We start from the raw sequence: 17490 nt of genomic DNA, 5'->3' as shown, positions 1-17490 counted from the left end.
ATGAGCAACATCTCAGGTTTGTACTTCAGAGGTTGAGGAAGCACAAATTGTATGCCAAATTTAAGAAGTGCAAGTTTTTGATACCTCATGTGACATTCCATGGTCAAATTTTTAGTAAGGATGGAATCATGGTGGATCCAGGCAAGATTGAGGCAATGATAGATTGGCAAGGCCCAAGAGTTCCACAAAGATTAGGAGTTTCCTGGGTCTATCCGAATCCTATCGGCGTTTTGTTGAAGGGTTCTCAAAGATTGCAACTCTACTGACAAAGTTGACAAGCAAGAACTTGAAGTTTGTTTGGTCAGACAGATGTGAAGCAACGATTGGTCACTGCTCCGATATTGAGTCTTCCTTCAGACAGAGAGAAGTTTCTAGCTTATTGCGATGCATAGAGACGGGGGTTAGGATGTGTGCTTATGTAGACTGGGAAGGTAATTGCCTATGCCTCAAGACAGTCAAAGGAGTACGAACAGAGATACCCTACTCATGATTTAAAATTGGTAGCGGTGGTGTTCGCACTTAAGGTCTAGTGACACTATTTGTATGGGGAGAGGTGTGAGAACTACACCGATCATAAGAGTTTGAAGTATTTCTTTACTCAAAAGGATTTGAATATGAGGTAGAGACATTGGTTGGAGTTAGTGAAGGATTATGACTATGAGATCCTTTATCATTTGAGGAAAGCCAATGTAGTTGCGAATGCTCAGAGTCAAAGAGGTCCAGGACAGGTGTACAACTTAACGCAGATATCCAGAGAATTGGCAGAGGATATAACAAGAGTTGGGATAAAGTTAATTGTGGGTAGATTGGCCAATAATAAACTTCATTCTACTCTCCTTGAGAGAGTAAGAGAAGCTTAGAGGAATGATCCTCAGTTAGAGAATGTAATGCCCTGCTTAGCCAAGACCGTTACACTGTGTGTTTAAAATAGTGCTCAACTCGCTAAGCAAGTCATTTGGACTTAAATGTGTAATTAAAGACTAAATCAAAGTTAGGTATTAAAATTTTGCTCAACGAAGTATATACTTTTCATTAAAAATATCGAGTTTATCCATGGGATCCCAAAAAGTGGTAACAAACTGAAAAAAGACAGATTGAATACAAATTAGTCATCCTAAGCGGGAAAACAGGGTTCAACCCTAGTACCTCCCAAGCAATCTCGGTCGTGGTGGTCAAGTAGGCTACATATGTACACACCGCCCCTGAAGCTCTCCAACTCGTGGTTGGCCCTATTTATCTTTTCCCTTACCAGCACCACATAGCACTCATGAGCCAAGGCTCAACAAGAAAACTTAAATCAATAGATACAAATGAGAAACAATATATAACAGTAAATTTAGATCGATAAGTTCAAGAAGAAATAAGCTTAGTAGTAATAATCTGCTCAATCACACACATTAACAATTCTCAACAATCAATACAGTTAGTTAACTGCAATCAACACTTCTATTTATTTATATGACGTTCAGGCTTGGTGCCCTTCGGCTGAGTCCTCTAGTCTTATAGCCGACCCCAGCATGCTTAGGCTGGGCTACGTTCTGCACACTTGGTATCGGCCCCTGGCGCCCTTAGACTGACCTTCAGAATAGATAAAATAATATATATATATTGCAAAACATGCAATCAGATGCAGCATATGCAAGCATGCCCTACCGGATATTCTCAAATACAGTTATAGCCATATTTTCACATATAGTCATAGTCATACTCGTATTTATAAACAGGGGTCCTAGCCCCAATCACAACTCGGGTGCAGTTTTCTTACCTCGAGTTCTGTGCGATAGACTATACGGTCTCAATTGCAATCCTGATCCCGAGCCTTGCAATAATCTAGTAACAACATAAACATACCCTTATTAAGGATTAACTTCAAATATCAAGACTCACTCTAAAACCTATCCTTAGGGTTACTATTTTTAGGTGTTGGGACATTAGAAATGTCCCTCAAGCCCCCAAGCAGGCCATCAAGTGGATTCTTAGACTCCCCGAGACCTAAACCTAAAACTAGAAAATCCACATTTCGGGGCATCTAGTGCTGTCGCGCATGCCCCTGGTGCGATTGTGCCAGCAGAAAGTTTAGGCTTTCTGGGATACTAGCATGGTCGCACCCCAGCCCAGCGTGATTGCGCCACTAACACCGAAACCCAAAAATCAAAAAGCAAATCCCCTGGTTTCTGGGACATTAGGACGATCGCGACAACCTAGCGCAGTCGCGCTAGGTCACCAGAAACCCAAAAATTACCCTGAAGTTTAGTGTTCTTCCACCAATTTGAGACTTATGACTTGTCCCTGGATTTAAGACCTGAATCATGACCCCAAACAGATGTTTCAATAGATTAACAACCACAAAACATCCCCAATTGCCTTAATAAACAATAACCCAAAACAAGGTACCCGAAATACACACTTGAACCCCAAAACTCAAAGATTCTACCTAGTGGAAGTTTGAGTTCAAGAGCTTACCCCAAATTTGAGAATCTAAGCCAAATTTTTTAGTTTCAAACTCAATCCCAAGCTTAGAACAGCTACCAATCACGTTTACACCAATAGCAACAACAACAAAAATTCTCTAGAAGCATCAAACTTTCAGAATTTACCTTAACCTCAAATTGACCAAGAATACCTCAAAAGAAATGAAAAACGGAGCAAACAATCCATACCTCCTATGAATCTCGAAATCTCTGGTGTGGATATGCTTTGGGTAGCTTCTAACCCTCTCAAATACCTCAATTCTTCTAGGAACTCCCCTCAAATTCCAATCTTAGACTTGGCTCCTGTGATTAGTGTCCTTGAATGAGTTCTTGAAAGTGACTAAGGAGAATAGTAAGAGTGCTCAACATGAATGGAGAGTTGATGCCTGTCTTGGCCTACTCCCTTGGTCAAAAGACCATTATACCCTTACTCTATATTCCTATTCAAAATATCTACCAAGGGCAATCTAGTCAGTTTGCCAATAATCCCACTAATCCTCAATTTACATTCGTAATTTTCCCCCATTAAGTTACTAACCCTTCGAATACAAATATTTTCTCCAATAATGTTCCACTAATTCTCGACCTACGCAAAATTACCAAAATACCCTGTGGCTTACCCCAAGCCGGGTATAAATCTCTGTTGTCACTTTTTCACCAATCTGCTCCCTAGGATTTCCTCGGACCACACATCTTAAATATATCTCCACAATACAGTAGTCTTACCCATAAAGCATATATATTACTAATATACCCTCAATGGGTCAAAAATTACAAATATGCCATAATTTACAAAGACCGACCCGCATGTATATTTAATATACATAAACATGCATAAATGGTCATATCTTAATATAACTCGTATATTTCACATAATCTTAAATATATTCAATTAAATCCATATATAAATCTTATTATTCCCTCCTGGCACAGTAATCATGGCACTCGACCTTAATAGCAAATTTGGGACGTTACAACTATCCCTTCCTTATTAGAATTTCATCCTCAAAATTTATTCAAACGTCTCGGGATACTAATCCCGTAGATTTGACTATAACTTCAGAGTCCAGTCCTTTCCCTTGATATCTCTTGTATCACCCTGACTAGAGTGAAATTTTTATTCTGTAAGACTTTATCTCTTCTATCCAAGATTTTCACTGACTTTTCCTTACACAATAAGTTCCACTGAAATTCCAGGGTTGCTTCACCCAATCTTGGGTAATACTCGACACCTCTTTCCTTGACATTGGCACCAGTAACACCTTATGAGCCTCTACCCATGCTACGGTAAGGCTAATCTGTAGGCCTTGGGCCTAATCTTTATCAGGATCTCACAAGTATATCAATCCTAGAGTCAAATCCTCCTCTTTCTTTCCCAACTACCTTATCTTTTCAGTCCACAATTCTTGGAGAGGTACAAAGTTTCCAATCATGGAACTCCACGTTCCAATGTTTAAATTTGTGAACTCTTATGTCCTTTCAATAAAGCAGATACTCCTGCCCTAACAATCCTGAATAACTTCAATGGTCATCTAGACCAATTCTGAACCAAAATTCTTCTTGCCCCTCGTTTCATTTCCCGAAATGAGTAATCCTCATTTCCTATCTCACAATACCTTATCCGAAGTCACCCTAGATGTTGACTGGAATTCATCACCATGACAATCCAATCAAGGGACCATACTTGCCTCAATGTCTCGAAAACTTACACATTCGAGGTAAAATTCTTAAGGTTTGAGTCTTTCCTTCAGATTGTCAGTCTATCTAAAGGTAACCAATAATTTCAAATTCCAATCTTATACTTATCACTCTCCTCCAGTTGGAAATAAAGTGTCTCAATCCAACACTATCGATTTTGGTGTCCCAGAGAGACTTGCCATCTCCTTTCACATATACATATCCCTATGATAATTCACTCACACAAACAAAAGTGTGCTATCTTAATATGTTGAGTCATAACTTCGCGCACTCACTCATCTTATCAGCAATTTGACGGTTTCCACCCTTACGGTCCATAACTATAACCCTCCATAATAACTCCAGAATACACTAGTCATAATAGCCTTTCTGGCTTCTCATTATCATTTCTCACTTGTTAAAGGTAGGTAGGGCACCTCCCGGTATACTTGTTTTAGGTCTTAACACCCATTCAAACTTCCTGGGTACAACAAGTATAAGGGGTGGTATAAGACCCTTCCACAATCTCCCCATTGATGCCAGATTCCATTGGATCATGCATCAGATCCTCATATCTTGACCTATGCATGTTAACGTAGTAGGATTCTTATTCATTCCTACAAAATCTACTTTCTGCATTCATTGTTCGGAGAGGTATATCTTCCAATTATCAATCACAGGTTCCATACCAATCATGGATGTGACCTCACCTGAATTTACTGTATTCCACTACCAATCATACAACGGGCACATAACTTTCTAACTCAAGGTATCAGCCTCCACATTAGTTTTCTTTGAGTAATAAAGGATTTCACTGTGAGTCCTTCACTAGTTCCCACTAGTGCCTTTGTCTCATACTCAAACCCCTATGGGTGACAAAATGCTTTAACTTTTTATGCTAGTGCATGCACTTCTTTTCCATAGGTGTCATCACCTCACCCTCACCGTGGATATCTTTCATTACTATCAACTAAATGTCCCGTGTGGAACATATATGTTCTTATCCCTTCATCCACTGTGAAGCACGAACAATCCCATTTTTAGTCTAAACACGAGCGTACCCTAGTCCTTGACGCATCGCACTATAACTCCATGTTTTAGGCAAGGATATTGTCCATCGTACCATCCTCCTGTATCAGTCCTTCACATGCATATTCTAACACCATGGCGTGTTAATCAAATTTTATTTCAACTTCTGAAAATCCAGCATGCAACTATCCATTAAAATAAACTTTAGGTTCCTACATTACTTCAGTCAAGGGTATGTCAGTCCTCGAAGATGCTTCAAGTGAAAGCCGATTTGTTTCGCCAGTATCACCTTGCTTCTAACCCCTAAGGCGTTCCTTTAGCAATTTCCTTACTGCTTCTATCTTAACTAAATCATATGTAATCCTATCACTTCCCATAATGTGACCTTGAATATCATCTAGAGAAATTGGAACTTATCCCTTCTAGAACCTTACCTGTAACTGTCTGCTACCTCAGCCTCGATAATATCAACAAAAATGTTACTCATGTTCTGTTTAACTGGAAGTAGTCCAAAACATTCTTGATTGAGCTAGATATGACTTGTCGATACCATTCCTGTACTCTCTACTTGTTGAATTTACATGGCCCGTTACAGCATTGGTCAGTTCAAGAGCCTTCACTGATAGTCCATCACATCATACTTGGTGCGAGAGGAAATTATTGACATGTCTCTTTCCTTGATCCTCAATGGTAATAACCAGATCGATGGTCAATTCTTGAGAGCACTGTCCTACCTTGCAACCAAATAAATGAATCATCCATCCTTGGAAATGGATACCTATTCTTGACAATTACTTTATTTGGTTATCCATATGCGGTACACGTTCTCGTAGACTTGGCCTTCTTCTTGGCAAATAGTGTTAACATATCCCATGGTGAGATGCTCCATCTAATCAACCCTCAAGTCGGATAACTTCTTCGACTGAAACTTTAATTCTTTATGCTCAGCTAGTGCCATTCTTCATGATGTCTCTAATGTCAGTTCTATCACTGCCATTGTCCGTAACACACTCAATTTCCTAGACGTGACAGCAATCCCGGTGAACCCTCGTGAACCCATCTGAAACTTCACTGGCTGATTTAATTTCCTTCCGATCTAACTGATATAATCCTAGTGGTACCTACCACCATGGCTAGGCATCTTACGAACGCAATCGGTTCCTTATCCTTTTAAACTCAGGAGTCACCATCTCTTCTAACAGTCAATAGTTGTCCCTTATTTGGCAGACTAAGCCTTACTCAGGATCGTATCAAAATACTCACATAACCGGCTCAATCAATTATTACTGCTAACTCTCTACAAATAGTTCTCTAATGCATCTCCTGGAAATTACCAATTTTCCCTGGTAGACACTAAAATTCCAAACACCGTAGAGTAATAATCATACAACATGTCCCACATTTCTATGTCTCTTCTAAGAGATACGTAGTACCAGACTCATTAAGCACAATATAAAAGATCGGGAACTCAAAAGCTGACCTTCTGCCTCTAAGGAATGAGCCTCGAGATCTAACTACGTCAAGAAGGACACTCCAGCTAGGGTCGAGCTATCTGTAATCCTTGGTTCTTCCATCTTCAATTATAGGCAATCCTTCTTGATATGCTAAACTATTCCACATAGAAAACATCTCGACACTCTCCCAGATGGCGTCTCCTGCACCTAACGCATACTGGATAACTTCTCCAGACCTCGTTGTCGCCATGGCGGCCACCCTGTATACTATAACCTCTCCTGTCAGGATCAGACGTAGTAGAACTATCAAGGGTCCTTGTATTCTGGTTACTAGGGCCTCCGCCCTTACCTGATCCCACCAATCAGGGTACCATTGCCTAAGTTTCTTATCCCGCGACACTCTCGCTCCATATCTCATCTCCTACGTCCTTTATAGCAAGGGTCCTCCCTACTGCATGTGCGTAGGTAGAAATCTCATGAACTGGAGCAATCCTAACTCTCTTGGCTACCCCAAAGTTCAGCCCTCAAATGAATCGTTCCCTCTGGGCCACATTTTTTGGTACCAAATCAAAAGCGAATTGGGCCAACCCATCAAATTCTTCAACATACTCTGTCACTATCTTACTAACCTGAACCAAGTTCATAAACTCATTGGTCTTTGCAATTCAAACTGTGTCACAGTAGTACCTTTCGTTGAACAGATTTTTTAATTCCTCCCAACCCATCACGATAACATTCCGGGTTAGGAGTACCACTTCCCACCACGTTCGGGCATCCTCCTGCAACATGTATGTGGTGCAAGCCACTCTATCATAGCCTACTACTCCCATATAGTCAAAGATGGAGCTAATCATGCCCATCCACTGTTCAGCTCTTAATGGATCCAAGCCTCCCTTGAAAGCTTCCAAAATCCTTCATACAGTACCTCCCACATGTTCCCACCCTCAGGTTGAATCGAAACTGGTGCCATTGTAGTCAAAACATACAGAGCAGCATTCCTTGATAGAATGTGTTGTCTCAACAACTTAATATCTTCCTCCTGAATTTGCAATCTTGCTTGCATGCTAGAAAACATCTGCGACCAATTCCATGGGGCAAACATCGCAACTACCATCCACAACGCCGATATTGACCATGCCTTGTCCAATTGACTGCATTGGATACATGACTTTCGAATTTGTCTACAGTCAATGAATTAACCTATCAGGCATGATAATCATATCCAGAACTATTCCACGAGCAGGACCAAACAACACAACACATACTGTATGCATACCAAGACATAAGTCTACAACGTTCATGCATCAACTATCAAGCCTTCTCCCACAGAATACATTTATATACATCATGCTCTCTATTCTAGCATGCAGCTAAGGAACATATGTTCAATTTAAGCTATTAAGCACATAATCACACTATTAGTTACCGAATCGTGAGTCGAGCTTATCTTTAGCGGCAAGTGTACATGCCATGCTAGTCTTCAGGAACCCTTAACCCTAGACCGCTCTGACACCATATTGTAATGCCCTTATTAGCCAAGACTTTTACACTATGTGTTTAAAATAGTGCTCAACTTGCTAAGCAAGTCATTTGGACTTAAATGTGTAATTAAAGACTAAATGAAGGTTAGGTATTATAAATTTTGGTCAACAAAGCATATATTTTTCATTAAAAATATCGAGTTTATACACGGGATCCCAAAAAGTGGTTACAGACTTAAAATAGACATATAAAATAAAAATTAGTCGTCCTAAGCAGCAAAACACGGTTCAATCCTAGTTCCTCCCAAGCTATCCCGGCCGTGGTGGTCGAGTATGTTGCATATGTACACACCACCCCTGAAGCTCTCCAACTCATGAGTAACCCAGCTTACCCTTGCCCTTACCTACACCACATAGCACCCGTGATCCAAGGCTCATCAAGAAAACCTAAATCAACCGATATAAATGAGAAACGGTATATATAACAGTAAACTTAGATCGATAAGTTCAATAAGCAATAAGCTTAGCAGTAATAATCTGCTTAATCACACACATAAATAATTCTCAACAATCAATACAATTAGTTAAGTGCAATCAGCACTTCTGTTTATTTATATGGCGTTCAGGCCCCGTGCCCTAAGGCTCGGTGCCCTTACAGCCAACCCTGGCAAGCTGAGGCCGGCCTGCGTTCCACACTCTTGCTATCGAGCCTGACGCCCTTCGGTTGGCCTTCAGAATAGATAAAATCACATATATAAATATATATATTGCATAACACACAGTCAGATGCAGCATATGGAAGCATGCCCTACCGGATATTCTCAAATACTGTTATATCCATATTCTCACATATAGTCATAGTCATAATCATATTTATAAATAAGGGTCCGAGCCCCAATCACAACCCAGGTGTAGTTTTCTTACCTCAAATTCTGAGCGATAGACTATTTAGCCTCAAGTTTGATCATTATCCTGAGCCTGGCGATAATCCAATCACAACATAAACATACTCTTATTAGGGGTTGACTACAAATCCCGAGCCTCACTCTAAACTATATCCTTAGGATTACTATTCTCAAGTGTCAGGATGTTAGAAACGTCCCTCGCACCCCCAAGTAGGCCATCAAGTGGATTCCTCGACTCCCCAAGCCCTAAACCTATAATCAGATAATCTAAATTTCAGGGCATCTGGCGTGGTCGCGCCTGCCCATAGTGCGGTCACACCAGCAAAAAGTTTAGGCTTTCTAGGACACAGGCGCAGTCGCACCAGAGCCCAACACAATCGCACCCCTAACACTGAAACCCAAAAATTAAATCCCCCAGTTTCTGGGACACTAGCTCGGTCGCACTAGGTCACTAGAAACCCAAAATATTACCCAGAAGTTTAGTGTTCTTCCAGAATTTCTGAGTTACGACTTCTCACTAGATTTCAGACCCAAAACATGACCCCAAATAGATGTTTCAACAGATTTTCAACCACAAAACATCTCTAATAGCCTTATTAAACAATAACCCAAAACAAGGTACCTCAAATACACTCTTGACCCCCAAAACTCAAAGAATCGACCTAGTGGAAGTTTGAGTTCAAGAGTTTACCCCAAATTCAAGAATCTTACCCAAATTTCTAAGTTTCAAACTCAATCCCAAGCTTAGAACTGCTACCAATCATGTTTACACCAACAACAACAACATCAAAAATTCTCTAGAAGCATCAAACTTTCAGAATTTACCTTAACCTCAAATTGACCAGGAATACCTCAAAAGAAATGAAAAACAGAGCAAACAATCCATACCTCCTATGAATTTCTAAATCTTTGGTGTGTATATGCTTTGGGTAGCTTCTAACCCTCTCAAATACCTCAATTATTCTAGGAACTCCCCTCAAATTACAAACTTAGACTTGGTTCTTGTGATTAGTGTCCTTGAATGAGTTCTTGAAAGTGACTAAGGAGAAGAGTAAGAGTGCTCAACGTGAATGGAGAGTTGATTCCTATCTTGGCCCAATCCCTTGGTCAAAAGACCATTCTACCGTCACTCTATATTCCTACTCAAAGTATCCCCCAAGGGCAATCTAGTCATTTTGCCACTAATCCCACTAAACCTCAATTTACATTCCTAATTTCCCCATTAAGTTACTAACCCTCCAAATAGATATATTTTCTCCAATAATGTTCCACTAATTCCTGACCTATGCAAAATGACCAAAATACCCCTTGGCTCACCCGGAGCTAGGTATAAATCCTCGTTGTGACTTTTTCGCCAATCCGCTCACTAGGATCGCCTCAGACCACACATCTCAAACATATGTCCACAATACTATGGTCGCACTTATAAAGCATATATATTACAAATATACCCTAAATGGGTCAAAGATTACGAATATGCCCTAATTTACTGAAATAGGCTCGCATGCATATTTAATTCACATAAACATGCATAAATGGTCATATCTTAATATAACTAATATATTTCACATAATCTTACATATATTCAATTAAATCCATATATAAATCTTATTATGCCCTCCTGGCACAGTAATCGAGGTACTCAACCGTAATTGGGAATTTGGGACTTTACAGAGAAGCACAGGGAGGACATCCTAGCTGGAGTGGGTAAGGACTTTACCATTGTTGAGACAGGTGCATTGAGATACAAGGATTGGATTTTTATTTCGATGGATGCTTGTATTAGAGGAGAGATTTTGGATGAGTCTCATACCACTCCTTTTTCATTGCACTCAGGCACCACAAAGATGTATCTGGATCTGAAATCTTTGTATCGGTGGCCAATGATGAGGAAAGATGTAATGGAATATGTGGAAAAGTACCTAACTTGTCATCAGGTGAAGGCTAAACACCAGAGGCCTGCTGGGTTATTACAACCTTTAGGTGATCCTGAGTGGAAGTGGGAAGACATCATTATGGATATTGTAGTGGGTTTGCCTAGAATGGTGAGGCAACATAATTCGGTATGGGTGATTGTAGACAAATATACCAAGTTAGTGAATTTTCTACCTATGAGGACAAACTATATAGTAGATCAGTATGATGAGTTATACATCAGGGAGATTGTGCATCTCCATGGGGCTCCAAAGTCTATAGTATCAGATCGGGACCACACTTTTACTTCCATGTTTTAGGGGAGCCTACAGAAGGTTATGGGTACTTAGTTGAAGTTTAGTACAACATACCATCCTCAAATATATGGACAATCTGAGTGGACAATTCAGATATTGGAGGACATGCTTAGGGCATGTGTACTGGACTTTGAAGGGTCTTAGAGTAAGTATTTATGTTTGATTGAATTTTCCTACAATAATAGCTATCAATCAATGATTGGAGTGGCTCCATATGAAATGTGGTATGGTGGGAAATGTAGATCACCCGTTCATTGGGATGGAGTGGCTCCATATTCGGATGCTAGCCTCACAGAGTAAAGAGAAAAACTACGCTAATCCTAAGCATAGGAACGTGGAGTTCCAAGTTAGGGACCAAGTTTCCACAGAGTTTCACCATTGAGTGGAGTGAAACGATTTGGGAAGATAGGCAAGTTGAGCCCTAGGTTTGTAGGAACTTTTGAGATTCTAGAGAAGATTGAGCAGATAGCCTATAGACTGGCTATTCCTCCAGCTTTGTCAAGAGTACATAATGTGGTTCATGTATCGATGCATAGGAGGTACGTGTCAGATACCATGTGTTGAGGTATGAGGATCTAGAACAACAGACAAATTTTTCCTATGAAGAGGAGCCAGTTCAGATTTTGGACCAGAAAGATAATGTCTTTAGAAACAAGACTATTCCTCTGGTTAAAGTATTGTGGAAAAACAACAAAGACGAGGAGGCAACTTGGGACTCAGAGTCAGATATGCGGGATCAGTATCCCAAGCTATTCAAGTAAATTACGATGATGAAAATTCTATTAGGAGGGGATAGTTGTAACGTCCCAAAATTCCTAATAAGGCTTAGTGCTAAGATTAGTGTGCCGAGAGGACATAATTGGATTTAACTATGATACTTGCGATTTTATTGAATGTTTATATGTGAATTATATGAGTTATGTTATGATATGACTGTTTATGCATGTATATGAGTATTAAATGTGCTTAAAGGCCTGCTTTTGTTAAAAATAGCATTTTTCCTAATTTTGACCCGTTGAGAGTATATTTGTAATTTTATGTGCTATATGTTTGAGACCAGATTATTGTGTGGATATATTTGTGTTAATCGGCATGAGTCAGTCGTTTTGACCAAGTTAGCAGAAAAGTCACAACGAGGATAAATACCCAGCTCGGAGTGAGCCTAGGGTTATTTTGGTAATTTGGTGAATTATCAGGAATTATTGGGATACATTTGATAAAGGTAATAGTATTTGGAGGACTAGTGGATTCATCAGGAATTAGTGTTGAAATTTACGGTTTAGTGGAGATTTAAGCAAAAGGACCCAAATTCCCCTGGGGTTAATTTAGAGAATCTTTGGAGGAAGGGGTATTATGTTCTTTTTGACCATTAGATGAAGTGAACTAAGCTAAGTCTTGAGCATTTCACACTCAAGTTCAGTCTCCCTTACTCTCTCTTCCTTTTAGTTTCTTCACTGTTTTATAAGAACACACAAGAAAGGGTTTGAAGCTTGGGAAGTTGGAGGCCTTAAGGAGGATTGAAGCATGTTGTTGAGGATTAGGGCTGCGGGGGACATCATTAAGCTAGAGGATTTGGATTTACAGAGCGATTGAGGTTAGTTTAATGTTTTTCTTTGAGTTAGTTTGGTTTTGATGAAATTCTTGAGAATTGAGATTTTGATGGGTCTTGGGCATATGTTAGTCTTAATTTGTAGTGTTTATAGGTTGTCCTACTCAACGGTGGTTCGGATTAGGCTCAAAATAGGTTAGAACCTTGTTTTGGCATTGATTCGGTTCGGTTTGCAATTTTTGAAATCAGAATTTCTGGGTTTCTCGCGGTAGCATCGCGGTCAACTTGAATGTCTTCAAGGGGTGGTCTCCCTCGGACTGCCATGGCACCGCTGTTAGGATTAATGCCCTGAAAGCATGTAAACATATTTAATTGATTTAAATAAACGTACAATTTTATTATATTTGAATGTTATAATTATTGTTTGAATTAATTATATAATAATATCAAGAAAATTCCTTTTTCATTCAATAGAATATGTTCTTGTATTTGTACAAGAGAATTAAGATCTTATATAATGAATAAAATAGTCAGTAACATTTTAATGTGAGGAATCTTTAATGAATGGTTACTAGTGCGGTTTACTAAGCATAGGGGATGCAAGTGATCTATATTCAGATTACTGATATGGATAGATATCTTACTAAAGGTGTTGTATATAATAGATATTATATATGATAGGATCGATGAGAATTAATTATCTTCATAAACTTGTCATTTGACATAAAGATTTAGTTCTTATCATAATACATAATCATTAGTAGATCAGTCTAAATAATGGGTATTCATGAACAAGTACTTGTGTTTTTTGGATCTTTTGATTCACTTGTTAAGGCTTGTGCCTTCAAGCATAGCACATTCGTGGTGGTCGACTGCCCCACGGCGTATAATGCCATCTTAGGCCGACCGGTCCTGATCGATTGTGGGGCCATAACCTCGATACGCCACTTATGTTTGAAGTTTCCATGCGACGATGGGCGTATTGGCACCCTCCGAGGAGACCAAAGAAGTGCACGGAGCTGTTATAACGTCTCCGTCCGATCCGTCTACACGGTCCAAGAGACGTTTGCTGCCATTCCTTTGGTGGAAGTATTGCCAGAAACTGGGGGTGCTCAGGAGGCATACTTTGACGAACTCGACCCAAGAGTGGGAATCGAGAAAGCAATAGAGCCGATGGAGGAAGTCGAAGAGGTGATCCTCAACCCGGGAGAACCCACCAAGGTCATTCAGGTGGGGAAAAACCTGCCGTCGGCCGTTCGAGATAAGATCGTGGCCACTGTGAAGGATAATCAGGATATCTTGGCATGGTGCCACGCTGATATGACGGGGATTAATCCCAATGTTGCGTGCCACACACTCAACATAGACCCATCTGCAACTCCAATTCGCCAAAAGAGGAGGCCGCTGGACCCAGTGAGAGCCGAAGCTGTCAAAGCTGAAGTGGACAAATTGATGTCCATAGGCTTTCTCCAGGAGTCGCACTATCCCGTGTGGTTGGCCAACCCAGTTCTGGTCCCGAAACCCGATGGGTCCTGGAGAATGTGCATTGACTTCACGGACCTAAACAAGGCCTGCCCGAAAGATTGTTTCCCTCTCCCGCGAATCGATCAAATGGTAGACGCTACTTCCGGGTACGAACTCTTATCCTTCATGGATGCGTACTCCGGATACAACCAGATCAAGATGCATGTCGCGGACCAGGAACACACCAGCTTCCTCACGGACAAGGGTGTCTACTGTTACGTGGTCATGCCTTTCGGTTTGAAGAATGCTGGGGCGACGTACCAGCATCTGGTAAACAGAATGTTCAAGGACCAACTGGGGAGGAACATGGAGGTGTACGTGGACGACATGTTGGTAAAGTCCAAGACCTCCGGGGACCACAGTGACGACCTTGAGGAAGCTTTCGCCGTGATCCGAAAGTACGGGATGAAACTAAATCCAAAGAAATGTACTTTCGGGGTCTCGTCTGGGAAGTTCCTCGATTTCATTGTCAGCTCCCGCGGAGTGGAAGCCAACCCTGAGAAAATAAAGGCGTTCATAGATATGCCTTCCCCCCGGAAACATAAAGATGTCCAGAGCGTTACCGGAAGGATAGCTGCTCTCAGCCGCTTCGTATCCAAGGCCACTGACAAGTGTATCCCCTTCTTCAATGTGTTGCGAGGAAACAAGAAGTTCGAGTGGACCCCCGAATGCGAAGCAGCCTTCCAACACCTCAAAGAACATTTAACCCGAGCTCCCATTCTGTCCAAACCTGTCGAAGGAGAGGCGTTGTTCTTATACTTAGCTGTGACTGAGCACGCAGTAAGTGCCGCTCTCGTCCGGGAAGATTGCCGTCTCCAGCTCCCTGTGTATTACGTAAGCAAGAGGTTATTGGACGCCGAGTCCAGATATTCGATGATCGAGAAACTCTCCCTCTGCTTGCTGATCGCCTCACGGAAGCTGAGGCCATATTTCTAGGCGCACACCATCAAAGTACTCACCAACCACCCTCTCCGACAAGTCCTGCAGAAGCCCGAGTCTTCTGGCAGATTGCTTAAGTGGGCCATGGAACTGAGCCAGTTCGACGTCCACTACCAACCACGTGTTTCCATAAAAGGTCAAGCTCTCGCGGACTTTATTGTGGAATGCTCGGGAATGAATGACCTCCCGGAAGATACTGTCCCGGAACTTCCCACCTGGAAGGTCTATGTAGACGGAGCCTCAAATGAAAAAGGAGCTGGAGCGGGGGTCATCCTAATATCTCCCCAAGGGCATCAGCTCCAGAGCGCCATCCGTTTCGCGTTCCCAGCATCCAACAACGAGGCAGAACACGAAGCCATGTTAGCTGGGTTACGATTGGCCAGAGAAGTCGGAGCCCAAAAAATTGAAGTATACAGCGACTCCCTACTTGTGGTAAACCAAATATCGGGGAATACCAGACGAAAGGCGAAAGGATGGCTGCCTACGTGTCTCTCTCCCGCGATCTACTGCAGCATTTCAAAGGCTACCAAATCCGCCAGGTCCCCCGGGACCAGAACTCACTCGCGGACACGCTGGCCAAGCTTGCAACGGACCCGGAGATTGAACAGTATGGCTTAGTCCCCATCGGGCACTTAGAAGCCCCCAGTACTGAGACACGAAGGATAAACGCCATCATCGACCATTCCCACTCCTGGATAGGACCCATCCTCAGATTTCTCACCACCGGAGAGCTCCCCACAGATAAAGCTGACGCAAGGAAGCTCCAATATCAAGCTCCCCGATACGTGGTTATGGATGGAAAGCTTTACCGCAGGGGGTTGTCCATACCCTTCCTTAGGTGTGTTGCCGGAACCGAAGTCAGCACCATCATCCATGAGATTCACGGAGGCTTCTGTGGCGATCATACCTCCGGGCTGAGCCTCTCCAAAAAGATCCTTCGACAAGGATACTTCTGGCCCACCATGAAGAAGGATTGTGTGGATTATGTCAGGAAGTGTGAGCAGTGCCAGAGGTACGCCAAGGTTCCGTGAGCGCCGCCTACAGAAATTACCCTAATGACCAGCCCCTGGCCGTTCGCCGTTTGGGGCATTGACCTAGTAGGTTCCCTCCCAACTGGAAAGGGTGGAGTGAAGTACGCCATAGTCGCGGTAGACTACTTCACCAAATGGGCTGAAGCTGAACCTATGAACACGGTCACATCAAAAAAAGCACTGGATTTTGTCATCAGGAATATAGTGTGTCGTTTTGGGCTTCCACGGAAAATTGTGTCCGACAACGGAAGGCAGTTTGACAGTGAACACTTCACGAACTTCTGTGCTTCGCATGGAATTATCAAAAGCTTTTCCGCAGTCGCCAGACCCCAGGCTAATGGGCAAGTGGAAGCTGTAAACAAAATATTAAAGACCACGTTGAAGAAAAAACTCCAAGCCTGCAAGGCTCACTGGCCGGAAGAACTTCCGCGAGTACTTTGGGCCTATCGCACAACAGAGAGAACTTCGAAGGGGCACACGCCCTATTCCATGACCTTCGGTTGCGAGGCCGTCATCCCAGTAGAAGCTATGATCCCCTCTCACAGGCAAGACACCTACGATCCTACCCGGAACCATGCCCTCCTCCAGGAGTCCTTGGACATGATCGAGGAGCTCCGGGAGCAGTCGCAGGTCCAACTAAAAATGTACCAAGGCAAGATAGCCCGACACTTTAACATGAGAGTCCAGAGCCGTACATTCGAAGTTGGGGATCTTGTCCTACGGAGAGTATTTCCTGCTACGCAGGACCCGGGAGTAGGAGTCCTCGGACCCAACTGGGAAGGCCCCTATGAAGTCCAAGAAAAAGTGGGCCATGGGACGTATCACTTAAAGAGACTCGACGGATCTAAAGTCCCGCGCGCCTGGAACGCGGAGCACCTCCGCCGTTACTACCAGTAGGCCCCGGACCATCCAGTCGGAAGTCCTTGGTGAAAATAACAAAAGTGGAAAATGTGGAAATAATCCTCCCTGTTGTAAAACTCGCGCCTAGCAGGCTAATTTAATGAAACACGGAGAGATTCACTCCGCTTTTACTGCACTTTTTATCCCTGTGTTCAAAGCTGCGTTTTAACAAGTGACCACGCGGTCCGGAGACGTCCGGACCCCACGCTCACTTGGGGGGTATACATGGCTAAGGCATAACCATACGCCCCTTGAACAAAACGTACACAGAACACCACTTATGTGCTAGCATTGTGTTT

The 17490-nt window shown here is 42.3% G+C and overlaps 1 protein-coding gene across 1 annotated transcript; it reads left to right on the top strand.

Annotated features, from left to right (window-relative positions):
* Positions 1 to 10786: 10786 nt before the first annotated feature.
* On the top strand, positions 10787 to 12009 carry LOC133806920 (uncharacterized). The gene is made up of 2 exons (XM_062245013.1): positions 10787 to 11080; positions 11785 to 12009. Exons 1-2 carry the CDS (start codon positions 10787 to 10789, stop codon positions 12007 to 12009), a joined length of 519 nt encoding a protein of 172 aa, XP_062100997.1.
* Positions 12010 to 17490: the final 5481 nt, after the last annotated feature.

Source organism: Humulus lupulus, chromosome X (assembly GCF_963169125.1).
Source record: "Humulus lupulus chromosome X, drHumLupu1.1, whole genome shotgun sequence".
In the NCBI taxonomy this organism is placed as follows: Eukaryota; Viridiplantae; Streptophyta; class Magnoliopsida; order Rosales; family Cannabaceae; genus Humulus; species Humulus lupulus.
This window is presented reverse-complemented; position numbering and strand designations above follow the sequence as displayed.

Coding starts and splice junctions, on each gene's coding strand:
- LOC133806920 (XM_062245013.1), top strand. CDS start 10,787: ATGGATGCTTGTATTAGAGGAGAGATTTTGGATGAGTCTCATACCACT. Junction 11,081..11,784: donor TGGTGAGGCAACATAATTCG/GTATGGGTGATT, acceptor ATCGATGCATAG/GAGGTACGTGTCAGATACCA.